At 38.2% G+C, this 21013-nt stretch overlaps 1 protein-coding gene across 1 annotated transcript; it reads left to right on the top strand.

Moving 5' to 3' along the window:
* Positions 1-2132: 2132 nt before the first annotated feature.
* LOC143407834 (V-set domain-containing T-cell activation inhibitor 1-like) lies at positions 2133-9772 on the top strand. Its single transcript, XM_076867010.1, has 4 exons — positions 2133-2184; positions 7192-7596; positions 8517-8801; positions 9696-9772. Exons 1-4 carry the CDS (start codon positions 2133-2135, stop codon positions 9770-9772), a joined length of 819 nt encoding a protein of 272 aa, XP_076723125.1.
* Positions 9773-21013: the final 11241 nt, after the last annotated feature.

Here is a 21013-nt window from a genome sequence, read left to right as displayed (position 1 = left end):
AACTGTATATACAAATTGATTTTTTTAAAAAGATACCCATCAAAAAGCCTGAAAGTATAATCGAAAATGGTAATAGTGATCCTCTGAATGATGAATTAAAAGTGGGTTTAATATTCTTCTTTATTTTTTCTATTTTTTTAAAAGAATTTATAATAAACCTGTGTTACTATTAGGATCATTACATGTAAACTTTATTAAATGAGTGAGAATATTACATAGCAGTAAAAAATGCAGTAGAAACGCAGAGGAGCAAAGATCATATCTGACTGGGATGGGGGAATCTGAAAGGCCTTTGGATTTTTGTTTTTCATAATGATGAAAAACTTTTATATCTTGGAAAAAGATAATGAGATTTTATTGAGTTGAAAGTCATATTCCTACATCTTTTTTTTTTTTTTTTACTTTGACTGTAGTCCTTCTCTCAATTAAGTTTCTATAACTCTAGTAGCTGCTAGCTGCCATATTACCTTTTAATTTGTATTAGTTTAGATATGTCTTTAAAATAATTTAGTATGCCTGCCATGGAGAAGTATTCTCTAAATAAATAGATGAAATCAAACACTATTCATATTTCTCATTAGTGTATGTAGATTTGCCAAAGAATCTTTCCACTTGTACCACTGACCCTAGAAATGCTTTCTTTGGTCATTGGCTGGCAAGCACTGCTCCTTTATCTCCTGTTCTGAGACTGCTGTATTTGTTAATATTCAACCCACAGATCACATATTTTCCAGGGTCTAACAGGCCCGTAGGAAAGAAACTTATTGTAATATTCCACAAAATCATCTGCTAAATCAGCCCATGAACTTCCTGTTCTTTTGATGGTCACCCTGGGAGATGGGGCTCCCTGGAGTGTGTGCATGAAGTACAGAGGTTGTTGGGACAGAGCTTAGGGAGAATGTACATGCTTCAGCTAAAGTGTGGGAGTTTTAGCTCTGTGTGCCCCTGGGTGAAACTGTTATGTTCTCTTTGCCTTAGTTTCCTCAAATATAAAATGAAGATAATAATATACCTATTTATAGTCTTATTTGAAGTTTAAACTTGGCTTTAGTGAGCATTTGACACACAGTTGCTATTATTATGACTAGACTTGGAGGATTGTGGTGGGGTAATAGATAATAGGAAGAAGAAGAGGCAAGAAAATATGCTGAGAAGGTAAGATTATCTCACCTTTCTTTCTTTGAAATAACAATGGACAAAAGAACATGCAAAAAATTGTTGGTGTACAATGTGATTCACACAATAATAAAAGTATGTTCAAGGTAAAGAAGGAATGATTAACAGGATATGGGATTGGAAGGGCTTTGAGAGGACTACTTGGGCAGAGTTTTTGAATAAGTGAGTAGTAGTGATGCTGATGCAGGATATGCCTGGGTTTGGAGAGCACTGTGACATTGGAATGGTACTGGAGGAGTGTATAGTATGGGAGATGAGGCCATAGAGGGAGGCTGGTTTCATCTTACAAGTGTCAGTGGCTTTGCCTCCATGTAGCTGTGCATTTGGGTTAGAGCTTCTCAAAGGAGGTGAGTGTTCCCTGAGTCCTTTCTCCCACCCCATTCCAGAGCTGTCCTAGGCCCCTTAAAAATCATTCATATTAAAGTGCAGCTTTGACTGGGCAGTCTTGTTTAGTGTTGTCATGTTTTTGTTTTTGTTTTTGTTTTCTGTTTGGGAAACATTGGTCCCTAACTTCCCAGATACACCTGTATCTATAGTTATCACTCCTCCACCTCCACTTGCCCCAGAAACATCCAGAGAGGCCAGTGAACGTTGCTTGGGATGCTGTCAGTGTTCCCTCAAATATCCTCTTCAGGGCTGACCTTGGATCCAAATAATTTAACTGTGGCACTTCTATAGAGACAGATTTACTTATTATAGAAATAAAGTTCCAAGTTCATATGGCAAAACAAACCTGCCCAGGATCAGTGGAGTGAGCTTAGATGACATTCCCACATGAAATACTGAGGTGCTGGAAGTGTCTGTTTGCCAGGTGTGCCCTGGTGGTCATGGGGACTGAAGGTAGTGCCCATGAGGCCCTTCATCCCACCCAGCAGCATGTGACTCTGGTAATGATAGTCCACATTCTTAGGTGAAACAAATGTTCTGCCTCTCTCTCTCTTTTTTTTCCTCACAGAATGTGTTTCTTTTTGGTGTCTGTCAACCTACTTCTGCTTCTTTATGGTACAGGTAAGTCTTTTTTCAAAAAATGTTGTGGGTATATTTAAATAGCCTTGATGACAATGAGGAAACAGTGGTTTAAAAATTAAAGTCAGACAAATGACTTAATCACTTCAAACCTCCGACTTTGCGAAATGCAAATAACTTGCTATGCAGGAAATGGTGAAGAGCAGATGGGAGAGTAACAGGCACATATTATAGGGCATTATTGTTGGTTCTTCCTTCTTCCTCCGCCTTTTTTTGTAGTATTGGGGATTGAACCCCTGAGCTGCATAACCAGTCTACTTTTTTTTTAAACAACTGCCAACCCCCACCCCAATTTAATCTGTCCATTTGAGGCCATATCTGTATGACTATCCTTATTCACACCTATACTGAGAAACTCCCAACATTTCAAGTGACTCTGACAAGTGCCAATTAATACTATAGTAACAGAGTGTTTGAAATCTGGTCTAATCTGAAAAATCTGAATGAACAGTCAGCACTCGGTTTATGTAACACTTTGTACTTAATTCTTCAAAAATGTTGGTAATGGAACAAGATAGATATGTTAGAAATGTTAATTTAATTCCACTAGCCAAAAGTCTATAAGCAAAAAATTCTTAACTGTTACTAGGTATCCAAGCCTTACAATGTAACTACTCTACACAGTGATCAAACATATTTACAGGCTTCAGGCATGGGCCTTCTTTCAGGGACCTTCAGCAGTTCTGCCAGTCTTTACAGGTGGCAGCAGCTCGAAGACATCCTCAGGTTTGAGATAATTCAGGAGTTAGTGCAAGGCCTGGCCCACCAGGCTACATTTACTTGCTTTTCTTCTTTTGCTTAATGTGTGTGTATGTGTGTGTGTGTGTGTGTGTGTGTGTGTGTGTGTGTGTAAGGGGGCAGTCAGGCAAGGTGAGTTGGCAATCATTCATCATCAGGAAGAACAAATAAAAGGAATGAGTGTATATGTAGGTGAGAATAACAAAGGTGTGTTTATTAGTTCTAATAGCATCTTATATTTTATAGCAATATTGTCAACCTAACAATATGTACTTGGTATTATAGCAGGTGTTTCAGACACCAACAGTTTTCTTTCTACAATTTTCAAAGTGTTTTCCTGCATTATTAGATTTTGTTGAGCTTTTGCCTCCAACTCTTAGGCCTTGGGAAGCTAAGGAAACAATGATCTAGAAATAACAGAATGAAATTAACAAAGGTGATATTTAGATTCAAGTAGGCCCACCTGCAGCCACAGCCTTCAGAAACTGGCTTTTGTATTGCCTGTTACAGCCTCCATAGGTCACATTTCCTGATTCATTGGCTAGCATCTTTGGATTCCTGCATCTGAGACTCTTTCCCCTGGGACCAGAAAGGGTACAGCTGTAGCAAGACCTTCTGGGTAGACCTGAGAAGCTATAATGAAGGACCTCTCATGAATAAACTATATATTCTTGTGAGAGATTGAATACTAAGTATCCACCCATCTGCTCTCTCCCTTCTGTTCCTCTGGGAAATTGATTGAACCCTGTCATATAAAAACAGTCCCTAAGATCTCAAGGTATTTCATGACAACCCAGAGGCAGGTTCTATTATTCTAATTTCATATGAGGAAACTAACCCAGAGAGATTAAGTAACTTGCCTGATACCAAATGATTAGTAAGTGGTTACTTGGAACTAGAACTTGAATTTGTAAATCTTCAGACCAGGATTTTAATTAAAGTTAAAATAAAATTGAATAAATTTATATTTAAGTTTTTTAATACTGGGACTGGTACTTGGGGGTACTACCACAGAGATACATCCCTATACCTTTTTACTTTTTTAAGAAGACAGGGTCTTGCTAAATTACTGAGGGTGGCCTCAAACTTGCAATCCTCCTGCCTCAGCCTCCAAAGTCAGTGAGATTACAGGTATGTGCCATGATGCCCAGCTAGACCAGAATTTTTAAAACACCATTAAAAAAAATTATGACCACAGCCAGAAAAAATTAATAATTTGAGCAAGAAATCACCTGGTTTTTAAATTTTCAAATTTATCCTTATAAAGGAACATACAACTGTTTCTCTCTGCCTCCTTTTTTCCATCCTGCCTTTCTTTATATTCATTTATTAGTCATTAATTTGTTCATCAAACTTTTTGAGTGCCTACTTTAGGAGATGAAAAAGCATGTTTTAGATGGAAAACTTTGGAGTCAGACTCTAGAGTTTCATTCACAGTCTATTTTTCATAAGTCTTATGCCTTTAAGCAATTTACTTCACCTCAGTATGTCTTGGTTTTCTCAATAGTAAATTGGGGATGATAATAGTACCTACCTCAATGTAGTATACTGATTAAATGAATTAAGGCCAGAAAAGCTCTTAGCATATGTTTAACACATTGTAAACCCTAAAAAAACAACAACATAAAAAACCAACAACAACAAAAAAAAAAACTACCCAATGTAGAATGTAGTCAGGATAAAAGAGAGGTGTGTGTGTGTGTTGCGGGGCGGGGGCGGGGGGATTGTAAGGAACTGGCTTGTGGAAGCTGAAAAGTCCCAGTTCTGCCATCAGCTAGAGGCCCAGGAAAGCCAGTGGTACAATTCTAGTCTGAGTCCAATGTCTGGAGACCCAAGAAGAGCTTAAGTTTCCCTTCAAGCCTGAAGGCAGCAAAGGATCTCTCAGGCATTCAGGTGGGAAGGCTTCCCTCCTATAGGAAGGTCAGGGTTTTTTTTTTTTGGTTCTCTCCCGGAATTGGATTGGATGAGGGCTATCCACAGAGGAAGGGCAACCACTTTACTCAGTCTATCCATACAATGTTATTGTGATCCCCAAACATTCACAGATACACCCAGAATGATATTTCACTAATTATGTGGGTAACCCCAGCAACAGCCATGTAGCTACTGCTAAGGAACTTGTAGACTGTTATTCAGCTGGAATATCCTTTGCTGTCTGTCTGCCCCCCTACTCTTTGATAGGCTGATGTTTTGGATGCTTCCTTGCCTACTAACTTTGATCATTTGTATTTGCTCTTAGTACTTCACTTATTTAATTCTATTTCTTTCACCTTATTGTATTAAACAACATCCTTAGGCTCACATTGACTGATTCTTTCTCCTTTCTACTGTTTGTCACCTGCACAGTATCTCTAGAAGGAAAAAGAAAATACCTTTCTTACTGGAGTGCCTACTTTCATAATGCTTAAGCCTCATTATTCTCTTACTCAAGTTGGTAATTTAATTAGTCATATAGGCTTAAAAGTTTGGTAATGGGCTGGAGATACAGCTCAGTGTAAACACTTGACTAACATTTGTGAGGATCTGGGTTTGATCTTCAGCACTCTTTAAAAAAAGCCTGGTAGCCATAACTCTAAAGGTCTTCTCTCTCTCTCTCTCTCTCTCTCTCTCTCTCTCTCTTTCACCAGGAATTGAACCCAAAGGTGCTTAACCACTAAGCCACATCTCCAGCCCCTTTTTATTTTTATTTTGAGACAGAGTCTTTTGTTAAGTTGCATAGGGTCTCACTAAGTTGCTGAGTGCTGGCCTTGAACTTGCTATCTGCCTGCCTCCCAAGCTGCTGGGATTACAGGCATGTGCCTTAAAGGTCATGTAATTTTTTTTTTTTAGATGGACACAATGCTTTTATTTTATTTACTTATTCTTATGGTGCAAGGATCGAACCTGTGCCTCACAAGTGCTAGGCAAGTGCTCTGTCACTGAGCTACAGCCCCAGCCCCCTAAAGAACATTTTTAAACTCTGAGAGACCTTATTTTTTTCTTCAGTGCTACTGATATTTTTTTTTCTTTTAGTTATAGATGGACAACTAATTTTTGATAGTCGTAGATGGACACAATATCTTTGTTTTATTTATTTATTTAAATACTTTTAGTTTTGGACACGATATCTTTATTTTATTTATTTATTTTTGTATGGTGCTGATGCTCAAACCCAGTGCTCCAGTACCCCACATATGTAAGGCAAGTGCTCCACCACTGAACCACAGCCCCAGCCCTTGTTTTATGTATTTATTTATTTATTTACGTGGTGCTGAGGATCGACCCAGTGCCCCACATGTGCTAGGCGAGTGCTCTATCACTGAGCTACAACCAGAGCCCTGCTACTGATATCTTAATATATGACCTTGACCGACTTTGCTTCCTGGGAATCAATTTTGTCTTTTAGTAGCAGAGATATTTGAAAGAATTCCGATTTGAGAGCCCAAATTTATAACTAAATTAAATAGGTATTGTTCTGGTTGAAGAAGTAAGGGATTGGAAATACCACTGATTTAGTTTTTATCTGGCCATTGGTGGCAAATTCTGAGGTGAGTTCTGGGGAAAACAGTTTGAGAACATTGAAGTAGGTGGCCTCTAAACTTTTTTCCAGCTATAACATACCAGGATTCTAATCCATGTTGTGATTCTTTGAGTATACATAGTGTATGGCAGCAATCCCCCACAGCCTTTAGATTTATTTACTGAATCTCTGTTTCTGCCTTTCCAGTGACTTTTTGGATTACTGAAGCTAGAGGGGGAAAAAAGCAACATTTCCAAGATTGCTTTATGGCAGAGTTTTGGGAGTGACACAGGCTCTGCCAATCAGCTGCATTTGCGCAAGGATTAAACTCACAACTGATCGAAGTGGGGAGAAAGGTTATAGTGCATGAGGCATCCTTTCTTTTGCCAATGTGAGTCTGGTAGGTGCAATTTGGCTCTGAAGCCACCACCTGCAGAGACATCTTTCTCACTCACTAGCTTCCTGATAAGGCAGAGGCAGCTGCAACTCTGGCAGACCAACTGTGCTGTGTCATTCTGAGCCTAGAATGACGCCAGGGAGGACAGAACAAACACATTGCAGGTCTCAACATCCATGCCCCTTTTAGTCTCTTTCCTCCAGCCTTCCAGTTATTTTGTAACCATCTAGTTCCCTGTACTAAATCCTTTTCTGCTTGAAATAGCAGAAGAGGTTTCTTTGATCTGCTTTGGAGCCTTACCTGATGCTGTGGTCATCAGTCTTTACTAACCCCATTTCTTCTTTGACATTCTCAGTGTCCCCAGAAGAGTTGCGGGCCCACCCATTCACTGATGTGACCCTCTCCTGCCATTTCTCCTTTGTGGAAGGCACAGAAAATCTTGAGTTTTCTTGGGAAAGAGAAGATATCACAGAGGAATACTGGGTAGAGAATGATGAGGAATATTACCGCTTTTTCAGACACTATGATTTCTTTGCAATTTACTCCAAGTTGGTTTACCAGTTTCACAATAACACAGAGCAACTAGAAGATCAAAACTCCTTGTATGAGGGAAGAGTCTCTGTAAATTGGACTGAAATTTCTGAGGGGTCTCTATCACTTCTACTAAGAAACGTGGATTTCATGGATGAAGCTATCTACAAGTGCTCAGCCATCACGCCAGATGGAAGAGGCGAAAGTACAATTAAGCTAATAGTAGAAGGTAAAGGAGTAACAGATGAATTTGATTTCAAGCTCTGTCTCTGTTCGTCTGTAAGTTTTCTCTTCTGATATTCTCCCTTTCCCTCTTCTACTCAAACCATTTCAGGTTCATTTTATTCTTATCACGTGATCTAGGGGCTTGGAATGTCAATTTATCAAAGCTAAAAATATTGCTCTGAACAAAAAGTGCATCATTCATTCATCAGTACAAACAAAACAGCAACAGTAACAACAACACTGGTCTAATCCCAAATTTTCCAAATTTGTAACACTAAAACCCCCAAATTTGATAGGATATAATAGTCCTATATGAGAAGACCCTGAGATCTGATATGTGATTTAGTGAGAATAGGTCTGCATTGGGAGGCAGAAGGCCCAAGTTCTGGAACTTGGTCAACTCTAAGTTTGAGCAGCTCCCTTAGCTTCTCTGGGCTTTACTTCTCTTGCTATTAATGTAAATTGGACTGAATCAATGGATCTCCATTGTGCCCCAGGTGTCGGTACCCTTTGCCAGATGACATGGACAGCTGTCTTTTGCTTACCAGAGACCTCATGGGGATTGAGAGTTCTGCATGGCAGAATTCTTCCAATATAAAAGTCGGAAGAGATGGGAAAGTGGTGGTGGTGATTTGTTATCTTCTGAGGTCAGTGGAGAGCCTGGAATAAACTCATGTACATAAGAAGGGAAGATTCCAAAATTAAAGGCAGCAGTGGTAGGCGAGATCTGGAAGGCAAGAGCATACATGTGTCTTGTTCTTCTCTTCTTATGCTTGAGGTAAAATTTTAGTTACAGTAAACCTTAAGATGTGTTGCCTTCATAGAGGGTTAATGTAAAAACTGAGGGTAAGATTTCTGTCACTTCGAGCCTCTTGGGGATGAAATAACAAGAAACTAATTGTCTTGTTATTTTTTGCCAACTAGATTCTGAAATGCCCCAGGTGCGGTTTGACAAGATTGATGATGAGGATGTGGCCACCTGCGTCTCTAAGGGGTGGTACCTCACACCCAATGTGACTTGGATGGACAGAGCAGAGCGGGACCTGAGCAACCATAGTACTGTGGAGGTCCTGGAGGAGCAGATAAATGGCTTCTATAGGGTGTTCTCTGTCCTGAGATACCCAGTCAAATTAAATGAGAAATATGTCTGCCAAATAACAGAGACAGATGTGAACAACCAGCCCTTTAGAGTAATCCGCAAGTACCCAAGTAAGTGCAAATTTAAGAAGAGGGAAAGTAGACTGCATTTCACCATAAAAAAAAATCATAATTCACAAATACTTTCTGAATAACAAATGTATCAGACACTCCTGGCACTTTGGGGATTTAAAGGAGAATCAGGAACATAAGCTGGTAGCCTCGAGCAAAAGAGGGTAGTGCAGAGAAGTCTCTCTAGGTTCAAAAAAAAAAAAGACCACCCTTCAGCGACTGACAGCTTTTACCCTGATAGATGTGGCTTCTACCATTTATAAGGCTTTTGTTCCTCTGCTAAGAATATCAGTTTTATGATGTGACAGGCTGAGTACTCATAGCGGCCATTTATCAGCCTTTGACCATGTGCCTGTTACTTTACACATCATTTTAAGTCCTTTGCTCAACTCTGCAAGGTAATTGTTATCACTGTATCCCTTCTATAGAAGGTAAATGATTTAATTAAGAACATAGCTAAGAAGTACACAATTTGAATTTTAGATAAGCAACAAGTTATATCATATGTATGCTAAATAATTGTTACTTACCAGAAATTCACATTTAACTGGGTGTTCTAAATTTTATCTGACAACCCTGGGGGAGGTGAAGTTCAGGAGCATTTAAACCTCTCTGGAAGAACAGAAAGAAAAAACTGAAAAACTTCTTGCCTGGTTAGGAGGCTACCATTGTGCAGGAGAGTGGTTCTCGACATATTGTCCCCAGACCAGCTCAGGTTCCAGCCAAAACCTACTGAATAAGAAACTCCAGATTATGCCTCGAAGTTTGCTTTAACAAGGCCTCATTGTGACATACTCAAGTTTGTGAGTATGTGTCACATACTGATGTAGTGATGTAGGACATGAGCCCTAGGTGAAGACACCCAGAGCATTTCTGTCCTATCCCTTCCTGTAGGGTTGGGTGTCATCTCTGCTGACCATGTCCAGCAGGTGAGGAATACAGAGTTCCCTGTTCGTGTCCTAGTCCAGTAAAACAAGAATAATCAGGCAGACTCATACATTTAAATTTCACACTTCAGTTGCCTTTCCTTCAAAGAGGGGCTTACGTATTCCCCGAGACTTTTAAGGCTTTCCCACATACTCAGGAGTTGTTAGAGGTCTTTGAACATTACAGTGGGCCTCAGAATCTCCTGAGAACACCAGAATATGTTATTAATGAATTGATTTCAAAGAAATCCTGTTTTTATCACCTTAAATTTCAACACCTTGAAAAAAAAAAAGTCCCAGAAATACTTAAAAGGCCCCTGTATTTTATTTTTCTTCACCTCTTTTCATGTACTTATTTATATAAGGCCTTTGAGATCTGGCATCTGCTTGTTTTTCTAGCCACGTAGCAACTGTTTCTCAGCAGGCTGCCATTGCTCATTGCTCTGAGCTTGCTGATGCCTATGGTTTCTAGGTTAGGATGTGTTTTTCATATTGCCTTTGTACAGACTCCATGTTCTTACAAAGCCTTTGTTTTCTTGGTCTGCCTCATGAGTTTCTCCTGCCTTCAAAATTTGGCTCAGACTTTAAACTCTTATTTCAATTTGTTCAATATTTTATTCATTCATGGGTCAGATATTTGTTAGGCTTCAACTGCATTAAAGATGCAGCATGGAAAAAACCAAATCTCTGCCCTTGTGAAACTTATATACTAGTTGTGAGGAGAAATAGAAAGTAAATAAACAGATTAAAATATAAAGTATGTCACTGTATGAGTCCATTTACATGAAATAAAAAAAGGAAAAAAGAAAAATTAATTGTAACCCTGGAGTATTGGTAACATTCTGTTTCTTGGTCTGGGTGCTGGCTATATGATTGTACTCTGTTTTTGAAAATTAATTGGTCTGGACACTGGCATGCACTTTTATGTATCTGTATTATATTTCAATATAAAGTAAAACATTTATATAGTGTATCAGATGGAGAATAGTCATATAGAGAAAAACTAAGGAGAGAAATCAGATTAAAAAGAGGGGTGAGGGGAGAGTTGTAAAATAGGCTATCTAGAGAAAGTCTCATTGAGATGTTAAATTTAACAAAGACTTGAAGGAAGTGAGGGAACCAGGCCCATAGAAGGCCAGGGCTGGTGGATTGTAGGAAAAGCAAGAAGACCAATGATTGGAATAGAGTTCCTGAGAGTGTATGAGTTAAGATCAAAAGATAACAGGAGGGGCTGGGGTTGTAGCTCAGTGATTGAGCACTTGCCTCACATGTGTGAGGCACTGGATTCAATCCTCAGCACTATATAAAAATAAATAAATAAACAAAATAAAACTGTTCCAGAGTTGGATTGTTAAACAACAATAAAAACAACAACAAATCAACCAGGAGGCTAGATTGTGTGGTGCCTTATAGGCCATTGTAAGGATTTTGGTTTTTGTTATTAGTATGGGAAGAGATGCAAGGCTATTGGATCAGGAGTGAAATGATCTGACTAAGTTTTAGAGAGATTTTTTTCTAGCTACTCCTGAGAATGGACTCAAGAAAGGCAATGGTGGGGAGAGGGTAACCAGCTAGGAGATTATTATAATAGTCCTGGTAATAAAAAGATGGTGGTTTAATCCAAGGTGTTAATAGTAGAAATGGTGAGAAGAGATTGGGTTAGTATATATACATACATACAGATATATATGCATATATATATATATATATATATATGTTGTAGATGTAAATAAAATAAATACCTTTATTTATTTATTTATTTTTGTGTCCTGCCGATGACCAAACCTAGTGCCTCACATGTGCTAGGCAAGTGCTCTACCACTGAGCTACAACCCCAGCGTGCTCTCTCATTCTCTCTCTCTCTCTCAATGTGTATATATATATATATATATATATATCAATATCAGTATTTTGTTTTTAGTTGTAGTTGGACACAATACCTTTATTTTAAATTTTTTTATGTGGTGCTGAGGATTGAACCCAGGGCCTTGCAGCTGCTAGGCGAGAGCTCTACTGCTGAGCCACAACTCCAGCCCCTATGTATATAATTTTGAAGATAGAACAAATTGGATTCACTGAAAGATTAATGATGGGTGTGAAGGGAAGAGGACTCAATGATGACTAAGCCTTTTGCCCTGAGCAAATGAAAGAGTAGAATCACTATTTATTGTGATTAAGAAATCCTGGAGTTTGTTTTGGAACATCTTAAATATGGAGATGTCCATTTGAGACATTAAAAGGGAAATTCTGAATAGGTGGTTTGAAATGAAATTAGAATTTAGGAGAGAGGTCTAGAGTTGAAACATAAACCTTGGAGTTGTCAACCTATGGATGATATTTCGTATTATGAGGCTCAGATGGACTCTTCAAGGGAGTAGACATAGATAGAGAAGAAGAGGTCCAGGAACTGAGCCCTTGGTCCTCTCAACATTCATAGGTCAGAGAGATGGAGTGAAACCAGCAAAGGAGAATAAAAAGAATGAGACAGGAAAGTAGACAGGAAACTAGGAGAGCGTCATCACTTGGAAACTGAAGAAAGAGTTTCAGGGAGGAAGGAGTGTTCAATGGTGTTGAAAGCTACTGGTGAGTAATAAGTAAGATGAGGACTGAGGATAGATCATTGAGAGAAGAAGTATGAATACATTTTGAAGCCAAGAATAGATCACTGGAGTGCTAACATGGAGGACAGTTTGCTTCACAGAACAGCAGGGGAGAAATGTGTACTTACTGGAAAAACTCTAGAGTCTCACTTTTAATTTTCTTTTAGATGTCTGAATGTTGATAATGAATAGATGGAAAGGGTAAACTGATGATGCAGAAAAAAGAGGGGAATGACTGAGTAATGTCTTATGTTAGGTAGAGGGATGGAGTCTAATCTATAGGTAGAAAGGTTTGTGTTAGATAAGATTATTTAAAAGGAGATAAGACAGTATGTGGAACCGGATGCAGATAGGTGGGTAGTATGGTAGTGTGAGGATGTAAAAATTCTCTTATGTTGCTTCAATTTTCTTAGTGAAATAGGGTGCAAGTCATCAGCTAAGCCTGAGACTAGGGATGGCAATGTTGAGGAGAAAGAATGACTTACGCCTCTAAGAGAGTAATTAAAAACTGTAACAGGCTTCTTAGGTAGTATTAAAGGCACTTTTGAGATCCATGGTCATGAAATTAAACACACACATGGTTGGTGTGGTTTTCTGCAGCCTCACTTAGCTGCTTGAGTGTGGACACATAATGGGAAGTAAGTTGGGTTAAGCAGATGTTGGAATTTTGCCAAGAATGCATGACAAAGGGAGACAGATGAGTGTTAAATAGTGATTATTATGATCAGCCCTGGAATCTAAGCTGGGTTAGGGAAGATGAAGGATGCAAAGTGGATGAAGGACAATGAAACATGGTAGGAGGGCTGGGGGGTGTAGTTCAGTGGTGGAACATTTGCTTAGCATTTGTGAGGCACTGAGTTTAGTCTCCAGTACGGGGGTGGGGGATGGTGTAGGGTCATTGGATTTTAGGTGTTGATTACAGTAAAAAAAATGTTAGAGTGGGGGTACTAGAGAAAGTGAGTTAGAAAGACAGAAGGGGAGGGCAGTAGTTACAGAGCAAGATGCTTACAGTTGAGATAAGGGAGAGGTTGTGATTATTGCTAATGATAAAACATAAGTTCTAACCATGGGGAAGGTGGCTATGATATAGAAAAACGTCCCTGGAAAAGAGATCAAGGACCAAAGGATATCAAGGGGTGGATCATATATTAGACAATGACACCAAGAATTAAGAACTAGTGATAGAGATCCTGCCAGAGCCAGCAGCTAAAATCATGGAATGGTGAGAGAGGGAGGAGGAACAACAGAAGACTGCAACATGGAATAGTAGATTCTAATGACATTCAGTTTTAAGGTAGAGGTTTTGTACAGAGGAAGGAGGGAGAATGAGCTGGAAGCCATAATGAGAAACAAAGTTTCACCTATCCCTAGTGTATGAAGGATGTTGGAAAGAAAACCAGCACATTTGAAAAGATTACAGAGAAAGAAGTATCCTTACAAGAGATCCAGGTTTCAGTTAGAGCAAGAAGGTAAGGGAAATGTTAATTAAAGGTAGAATAGAAGGGATTTACTGGTGATTTGTGAGGCAGATTCCAGCTGGTGCAGTAGAAGGGTTTCAGAAGTTAGGAATATTTCAGGTTGGGGTCAGAAAAGGAAAATTCAGAGTCATATGTGACTCAGGGTCCATGAGATAAAGAGTAAACAAGGGGGCTTAGGGCTGTTTGTGGTTAAATGTGTATAAGGAAAAGGATGCAATAGAAGACGTGGATGTTTGGAGACAGACCATGATGGCAAAGCTGTCAACACTGTAGGGGCAAGAGATGAGAGTATGAATAGAGTCACACAGAGTTCTAAGGTTCCTCTTCACTTTTGGTGATAGAAGTGTAGAGGTCAGGGTGAAGTGGAATTATTTGTAGTAAGAGGTCTCTGGGACTCCCTTTTGATTCTTGTGGGTATGACATGGAAACTGGAGAATAAGAAACAGGTCAGCCAAATAGAGCAGCTCAGATTGTATTACAATTCAGGGGTGCTCTATTCATGTAGCTTGCATAAGACTGGCATCCTGGAGGAGAGCAATGTGACTACCCTGGAAAAACACACTCTTCATAGCACCTTGAACACATCTTCAAATTTGTTGCACTGCTAGAATTCATTATTCATCTTGTCACAAAACTGTGACTCTCTCACTACCAAGAACTAAGTTTTCCTATTTCTCTTTTATGGCTCCTCACATACAGTAGGCTCTTGGAATAGGTGTTAATTTTTAACTCCTGAGTCTTCTCATCATGGACCCAGAGATACAACATGATTTAGAACCTTGACATGGAAATGTCCAATCTCTTGATTTCTTTTCTTAAGGAACATCAGAAATATTCTCCTAACTTCCACCCTACTGGGCTCACAAGCTAACAAGCAGACTCGGTGGTCTTTCCTTGCTGGAGATGATTTTCTTCCCACATTGGAAGGATTTGCTTACCTGAAGTCAGCTCTTCTTTTGAGTGGCCCAGCCCCTTGGGCCTAATAGACACATGCTAAGATCCTGGACCTATATTGCTTCTGTTTTCCTTTCCTCTCTCTAAGTTTGTCAGTTCCTTTCCTTTTCTATTCTTTAATTGTTCTCCAAACAACATTTGTAGAATGAATAAATCAGAATTTCCTTATACAAGTGAAGAAGAATTGTACATCGATGAGTAAGTTCCCCTAAGGAAACTACCCTTAGAGGGTTCTTAGCCTTAGAGGGCTACCATTCTTAGGGAGAACAAAGAACTCATTGTTTACAACTATCTTTCTTGTGTGACTTTAAGAAATACATTTACAGCTGACTACAGAGTTGCCCTTAACACAAAACTCCTATCTTTAATGTTTCATTTATATCTTCTTTTTTTCTTTGCAGAGCGAAAATATCCTCAAGGATATGACTTCTATTAAGAGATTTGAACAACATCTGCCCAAGGATTCATCTTGCCTTTTAGCCACTGAGACACCTATGATATTCTTTTTGTCTCAGATACCTACCTATCGTAAATAGAAAAAAGTAAGAAGGTAGCAAGTCCAGAGGTTGCATATTGATTAAACCTATAGGAGCTCCCATATTTTACCTCTCTTAGTCTGTATGTTGAAATCTTGTTTCTTTATCTCAATTTCTCTGTTTTGTTAAGATTTACTTTTATTTGATCTCATGCCTGTCATGTGTTTACACATGAGTAAAATTAAACATCTTAAGTGCAAAATAAGGAGGATTAAAAGCTTGATGAACTGTCTACTTTGTGTATATTTCATGGTGTGTGCTTCAGTGACAGATGACTTATTGGGGAGTGCAGAGCAGAGAAAATCTGCTCTGTGTTTTCTCTAAGCCAGATTTTGTTTTGTTTTTGCTGATGATGTTAAATGGGCACTTTGCTGACACAAAGGGGAACCTGAGAAAGAGGCATCTTCCTAAAAATTACTATGGATAAAGATTATTATATTTGTTAATATATTTGTTAAATATTTGGGCATTATTGGAGAAAGGACATAGAAATCTTGGAAATTCAAGAAGATGAAACTAGCCTTTGAAATTTTCTGATTTGTCCAGTTGATTTTAGAGTCTATATTATTCTTATATCTCATCTTCCACATTGTTCCTATCTCTATGCCTTGTATCCACCTATTTTGTGTCTCTCCAAATTCATTTGTTGAAATCCTATCCTTCACATTCATAGTATTAGGAGGTGGAGCTTTGGGAGGTGATTAGGTCATTAGGTTAGAGTTCTTGTGAATGAAATTAATACTCTCATAAAAGAGGCTCAAGGAAGATCCCTCTTCCCTTCCATTATGTGAAGATGCAATGAGAAGATGCATCTATAAACCAGAAGTGGGGCTCTTACCAGATACCAAGTTCATCAGCATCTTAATCCTGGACTTTCTGTCCTCCAGAACTCTAAGCAATACATTTCTGCTATTTATAAGCCACCTAGTCTATGGCATTTTATTACAGCAGCACAAACAGGCTAGGGCATCCTGCTTTGTTCCTTTTTTGGGGTAAGGGATTGGGATGTCTTTCCAATGGTTTGGCATATAGGAATTGAGCTTGGGTTATGGAAAAGAGGAGAAAAAGGCCATGGGATAATAAGGGAAATGAAAACTATCTAGGAACCAGAAGTTTTGTTTTTTAATTATTTTTTAGTTTTAGGTGGACACAATATTTTTGTTTTATATTATGTGGTGCTGAGGATTGAACCCAGTGCCTCGTGCATACTAGGTGAGCACTCTACCACTGAGCCACAACCTCAGCCCCAGAACCAGAAGTTTTAATTGGCTTAAAACTCAAGATTTTTGAAACTTTGGATTCAGTGATGAAATAATTTCACCAGGGCAAAGCATATGTCTGCTTCTAAAACCTTCACATAGGATGCCACAGGAAGGAGGCACACCAGAGAGATCTGTGTAGCTGTACATATCTGATGTCTACATTCTGAAGGTAAATTTTCACAATGAGAAACCTTTGAGGTATGCACCAAAGATCACAAGGGAATCCACACCAGCTGTTATGACTCCCACATACAGCATCATTGGGGAGACCAAGTTGAGTTGGGTATCCCTTTGTAGGGGACTTCAGAGTCCTGGCCTGAGTTTCACTCACATATTTGCTTAAACCAAAGTGAGAGGAGGGGCAGTTGTTAGAACTACATGAAGAAATGTGTAAATTAATTATATATGCTAAGCAATTACATTATGAAGAACAGTGATTAGAAATTAATAGTTCATGTTAATGTGACAATCTTTAAAGGAAAATATTGTGATAAGGTAGAATGGGCATACTTGGAATTGAATCCTTTGTTCTTTGCTAGTTGTGAAGCCTTAGACAAGTTCCTAAACTTTATGGACTGCATGTTCCTTATCTGTAAAGTATCTTTTCACAGGGTCATTGTAGAATTCATAGAATACATAATCAGTGAAAACAATTGGTAAAAATAATGATATTTGACACTTACGTAGTACTTTTCATGTGTCAGAAACTACTTAAAAAATTAACACACTTTAGCTTATTTCATCCTCAGAAAAAGAAACAAATGAGGTAGTTACTATTATGCCATTGTGAAGAAGAAACTGAAGCATAGGGAGGCTAAATAACTTTGAGAAACATAAAAGGTAAGAGAAGAGCCAGGGTTTAAGCCCAGGAAGCCAGGTTGTTAACAGTGTAGTAACAATCACAATTAGAACCATGTTCTAATGTAGGTCCATTATGAAGATGTTGAAACATGAAATTTAGAATGACTGGCATTTATGAAAGACAAAGAATATATAAAGATATAAAAATTACTTGAGCAATTACTGGATATGTTAGTTTATATAAATAATGAAGCTTTCATCAGCAGCCAGGGCCATTAAATATTCATTTTATTTAACATGTATGGCAGCATCATGATGCATTATTGTTATCTTCAGTTTGTAGAGAAGGACAGCAACAAAAACAAAGGCTTAGTGCTTAGCCTATCAGGCACTTTGAAAACTTTTAAAATACTTTATTTAATCCAATTTATACATTTATTTCATTTAATTCTCATGATAGCCCTCTGAAATACTTTCTGTGTTTTGAGATGGGGTTTGTCTATGTTGCCTAGGCTGGCCTTGAACCCCTAGGATCAAGTAATCTTCCTCTCTCAGTCTCTCAAGTAGCTGGGACAACAGGCATGTGCTGCAGTACCTGGTTCCAAATTACTACCATCTCCATTTTTATAAATGAGGAAACAATCACAGAGAATCTAATTTTCCCAAAGTGGTACAACCGTAAATAACAGAGTGGGATTCAGACCGAGGTCTGGATCTCAAGCTCTTATTTACTCTTCTACATCTTTGGATCGCTGCATTTGCTGCTCCTACTAAATAGACTTTAGGGAAATTCTACTTGTTCAGATTTCAGGTTAGAAATTTCTCCCATGGTTTCTGATTCCAGAGCACTGGTCTTTTCTCATAATATGTGCTTTGTTCTTATAATATGATTACAAGCTCCCACATAGACTACTGACCTATTTCCCTGAGAGAAGATATTGAGTTTGACTACAGTTGTAATCCTAGTCCCCTTCCCAGGGCCTGGCACATAGAACACACACACAAAAAAATCTGTTCAATCCTACATGTTCCCTTCATCTATTTAGGCTTCCCAAATCTCACCTGTTAACAGTGTATGTATCCATATTTCTTTTTAACAGATACAAAATTACTTGACAAAATAGAGACGTTATTTACATACCCAAAGCTCTCTACAATATAAATTAAATAATGCTTGGTTTTGCTCATTATGAATCAGAATCTTGATAGGATCCACCTGGTAGGTAGCCAAGTGAACCATTGCATAAGGAATGGTATAATCAGGTTTTCATAAGGTATCAGTTTTTGAGAATGTTTAGGCAGAACAGAACCACCGATGGTTTACCTCACTTATTCTCATATAATAACCCATGAAGGCTTTTATTTTACTCAGTAAAAGCCAAAGTCCCTACATAGCCTTTTAGGACCTCTCCTCGCAATCCCTAACCCTGCTCCATCTTTGTCCTTTGTCCTTCACTTCTTTGTCCTTATTTCTACCTCTCAGCATCTTCACTTCAGCCCCCAAGTGACATTCCAGCACCACATCACTTAGCTAATTCCTTCTGCTTAAAGTCTCTGTTGACCTTTTCAATGGGGCCTGTCCTGACCACCACTTTTTAAAAAATATTTATTTTTTAGTTGGACACAATACATTTATTTATTTATTTTTATGTGGTGCTGAGGATTGAACCCAGGGCCTCGCATATGCTAGGTGAGCGCTCTACCGCTGAGCCACAACCCCAGCCCCTGACCACCCTTTTTAAAATTACAAACTGAGGCACTTTCTCATCTGCACTCTCTCAATCTCCCTTATCTGCTGAATGTGCTCCTTATCACCTTCTAACATACCACCGTAAACTTTACCTACTTATTATGACTATTATCTATCAGTCTCTGCTAGCACATAAACTCCACAAGGCAGAAATCATCATCTCTTTTCACTGGTCACTGATGAGTCCAAGCACTCACAATAAACTCTTAGAAAATACTTGGAACAGGGCTGGTATTGTGGCTCAGTAGTACAGAGCTTGCCTAGCACATGTGAGGCACTGGGTTTGATCCTCAGCACCATATAAAAATAAATGAATAAAATAAAGTTATTGTGTCTATCTACAACTAAAAAAAAAAATTAAAAAAGAAGTAAAATGCCTGGAAAATAGTAGAGACACAAAATAATTTGCTAAATGAACATAAATGGTGTTGATTTCAGTCTCCGTTTTGCCTTTACTGTAGAAACAGAAATCACCCTTAATAGATAATAGAATAATTGTAGTTCGGTTTGGATCCACCTCTGTATTGTGCTTATTCCAGTTGGAATACCCTGTTCTGGAATATTCCCTGGGTTGTAATGGTAGATTTAGTTTATACACTCCCTAACACTGGCAATGATTACATCACGCCACTCTTAGCCCTTTGAGTGGACATATTCTATGTTCTTTTTGAGGACCTCAAAGTTCTGCTCTGGCTGTTTTCTGTCCTTAGGCTTCAATAATGGCACAGAGTTTAAAGTTCTTTTGACTTAAAAGACAGAGGAAAAGGTGGATAAATTAGTTTATATAAATAGTGAAGCTTTCAACAAGACAAATAATACTATAAATAAATTCAAAAGGGGGAAAATAATTGCCATACTTATAACAAAAGGCTACTGACATGAATCATATATCAATAAAATAAAGGCCAACTACAAACAGAGCAAAGGAAATGAAATAATTAATGGAAGGATTCTCAATCTTACAAAAGAAATAATATAATCAACCAATTAAAAATAAAGCAATGAGGAATTTCATTTTTCTTCTATTGGTAGCCAAAAAAAAAAAAATGTTTGCAAAAAATGTAGGGAAATAGAAACACTTAATGTAGGTTCTTTTGGTGGAACTGTCTATTGATACAACCTCTTTGAAGGACAACTGGCAATTATATTTATGAATGTATATGTCCCCTAAGAAGATTATTTTGTTATATTTTCTTTGATACAACTTGGGATTTTTTATTGCTAGGTGTGTATATTACTTTTTCAAGTATAACATATTAAATAATTAGAAAAAAATTCCTTCTAATTGACAGGAAGACTATACGGCAACATTTTCTTCCTATCCCATGCCATTAAACAGTCCCCAGCCCAGCAGCAGTAGCCCATGAATGTCTTCATATCCCACATCCATGCTAGATGTGCTTCAGGACTCTGAGAGCATCTGCTTACATCTTATCCACTCATTCATATTCTATTTTTCTTTCTCCTCTCCTTCATTTTAGAAATAATTGGAGGACTTATGGAACTTGATACAGCTACTCAAAAAAATAACGCTAATCAAAGTAATTTATGCTTATATTATTATCTATGTTTGTCTAATTTATAATATTAAATTTTAATTATAGGAAACTTATCTTCTGAAGTATGTTGTTCTGACTATTTTAATAATTTTTTACTTTCTCAACCTATGTATGTTGTAACAGTAGGAAAAATGTTCCAGAGCCTGATGGGAGGTTGGGAGAAGACAGCCAGGATTTAACATGATTATGACCAGGCATGGTGGCACCCACTCATTTGAACAATCATAGTTATGAAAATGGGAAGTTGGAAAGCAAGTATTGCTCATGTGTCTTGAAGAAGGAGCAGAAAAAAGTCTAAACCACTTACGATTTAACCAACCAGCATTTAGTCCACTTGGAAGTATTG

Source organism: Callospermophilus lateralis, chromosome 10 (genome assembly GCF_048772815.1).
Source record: "Callospermophilus lateralis isolate mCalLat2 chromosome 10, mCalLat2.hap1, whole genome shotgun sequence".
Classification (NCBI taxonomy): Eukaryota; Metazoa; Chordata; class Mammalia; order Rodentia; family Sciuridae; genus Callospermophilus; species Callospermophilus lateralis.
Note: the sequence above shows the minus strand (reverse complement) of the source record. Positions and strands in the feature narration are given on the sequence as shown.

Bases quoted from the DNA above. Each gene is read 5' to 3' on its own strand.
- LOC143407834 (XM_076867010.1), top strand. From the start codon at position 2,133: ATGTGTTTCTTTTTGGTGTCTGTCAACCTACTTCTGCTTCTTTATGGT. The intron at 2,185-7,191 runs GTAAGTCTTTTT...TGACATTCTCAG, and splicing joins TCTGCTTCTTTATGGTACAG to TGTCCCCAGAAGAGTTGCGG. The intron at 8,802-9,695 runs GTAAGTGCAAAT...CCCTTCCTGTAG, and splicing joins AGTAATCCGCAAGTACCCAA to GGTTGGGTGTCATCTCTGCT.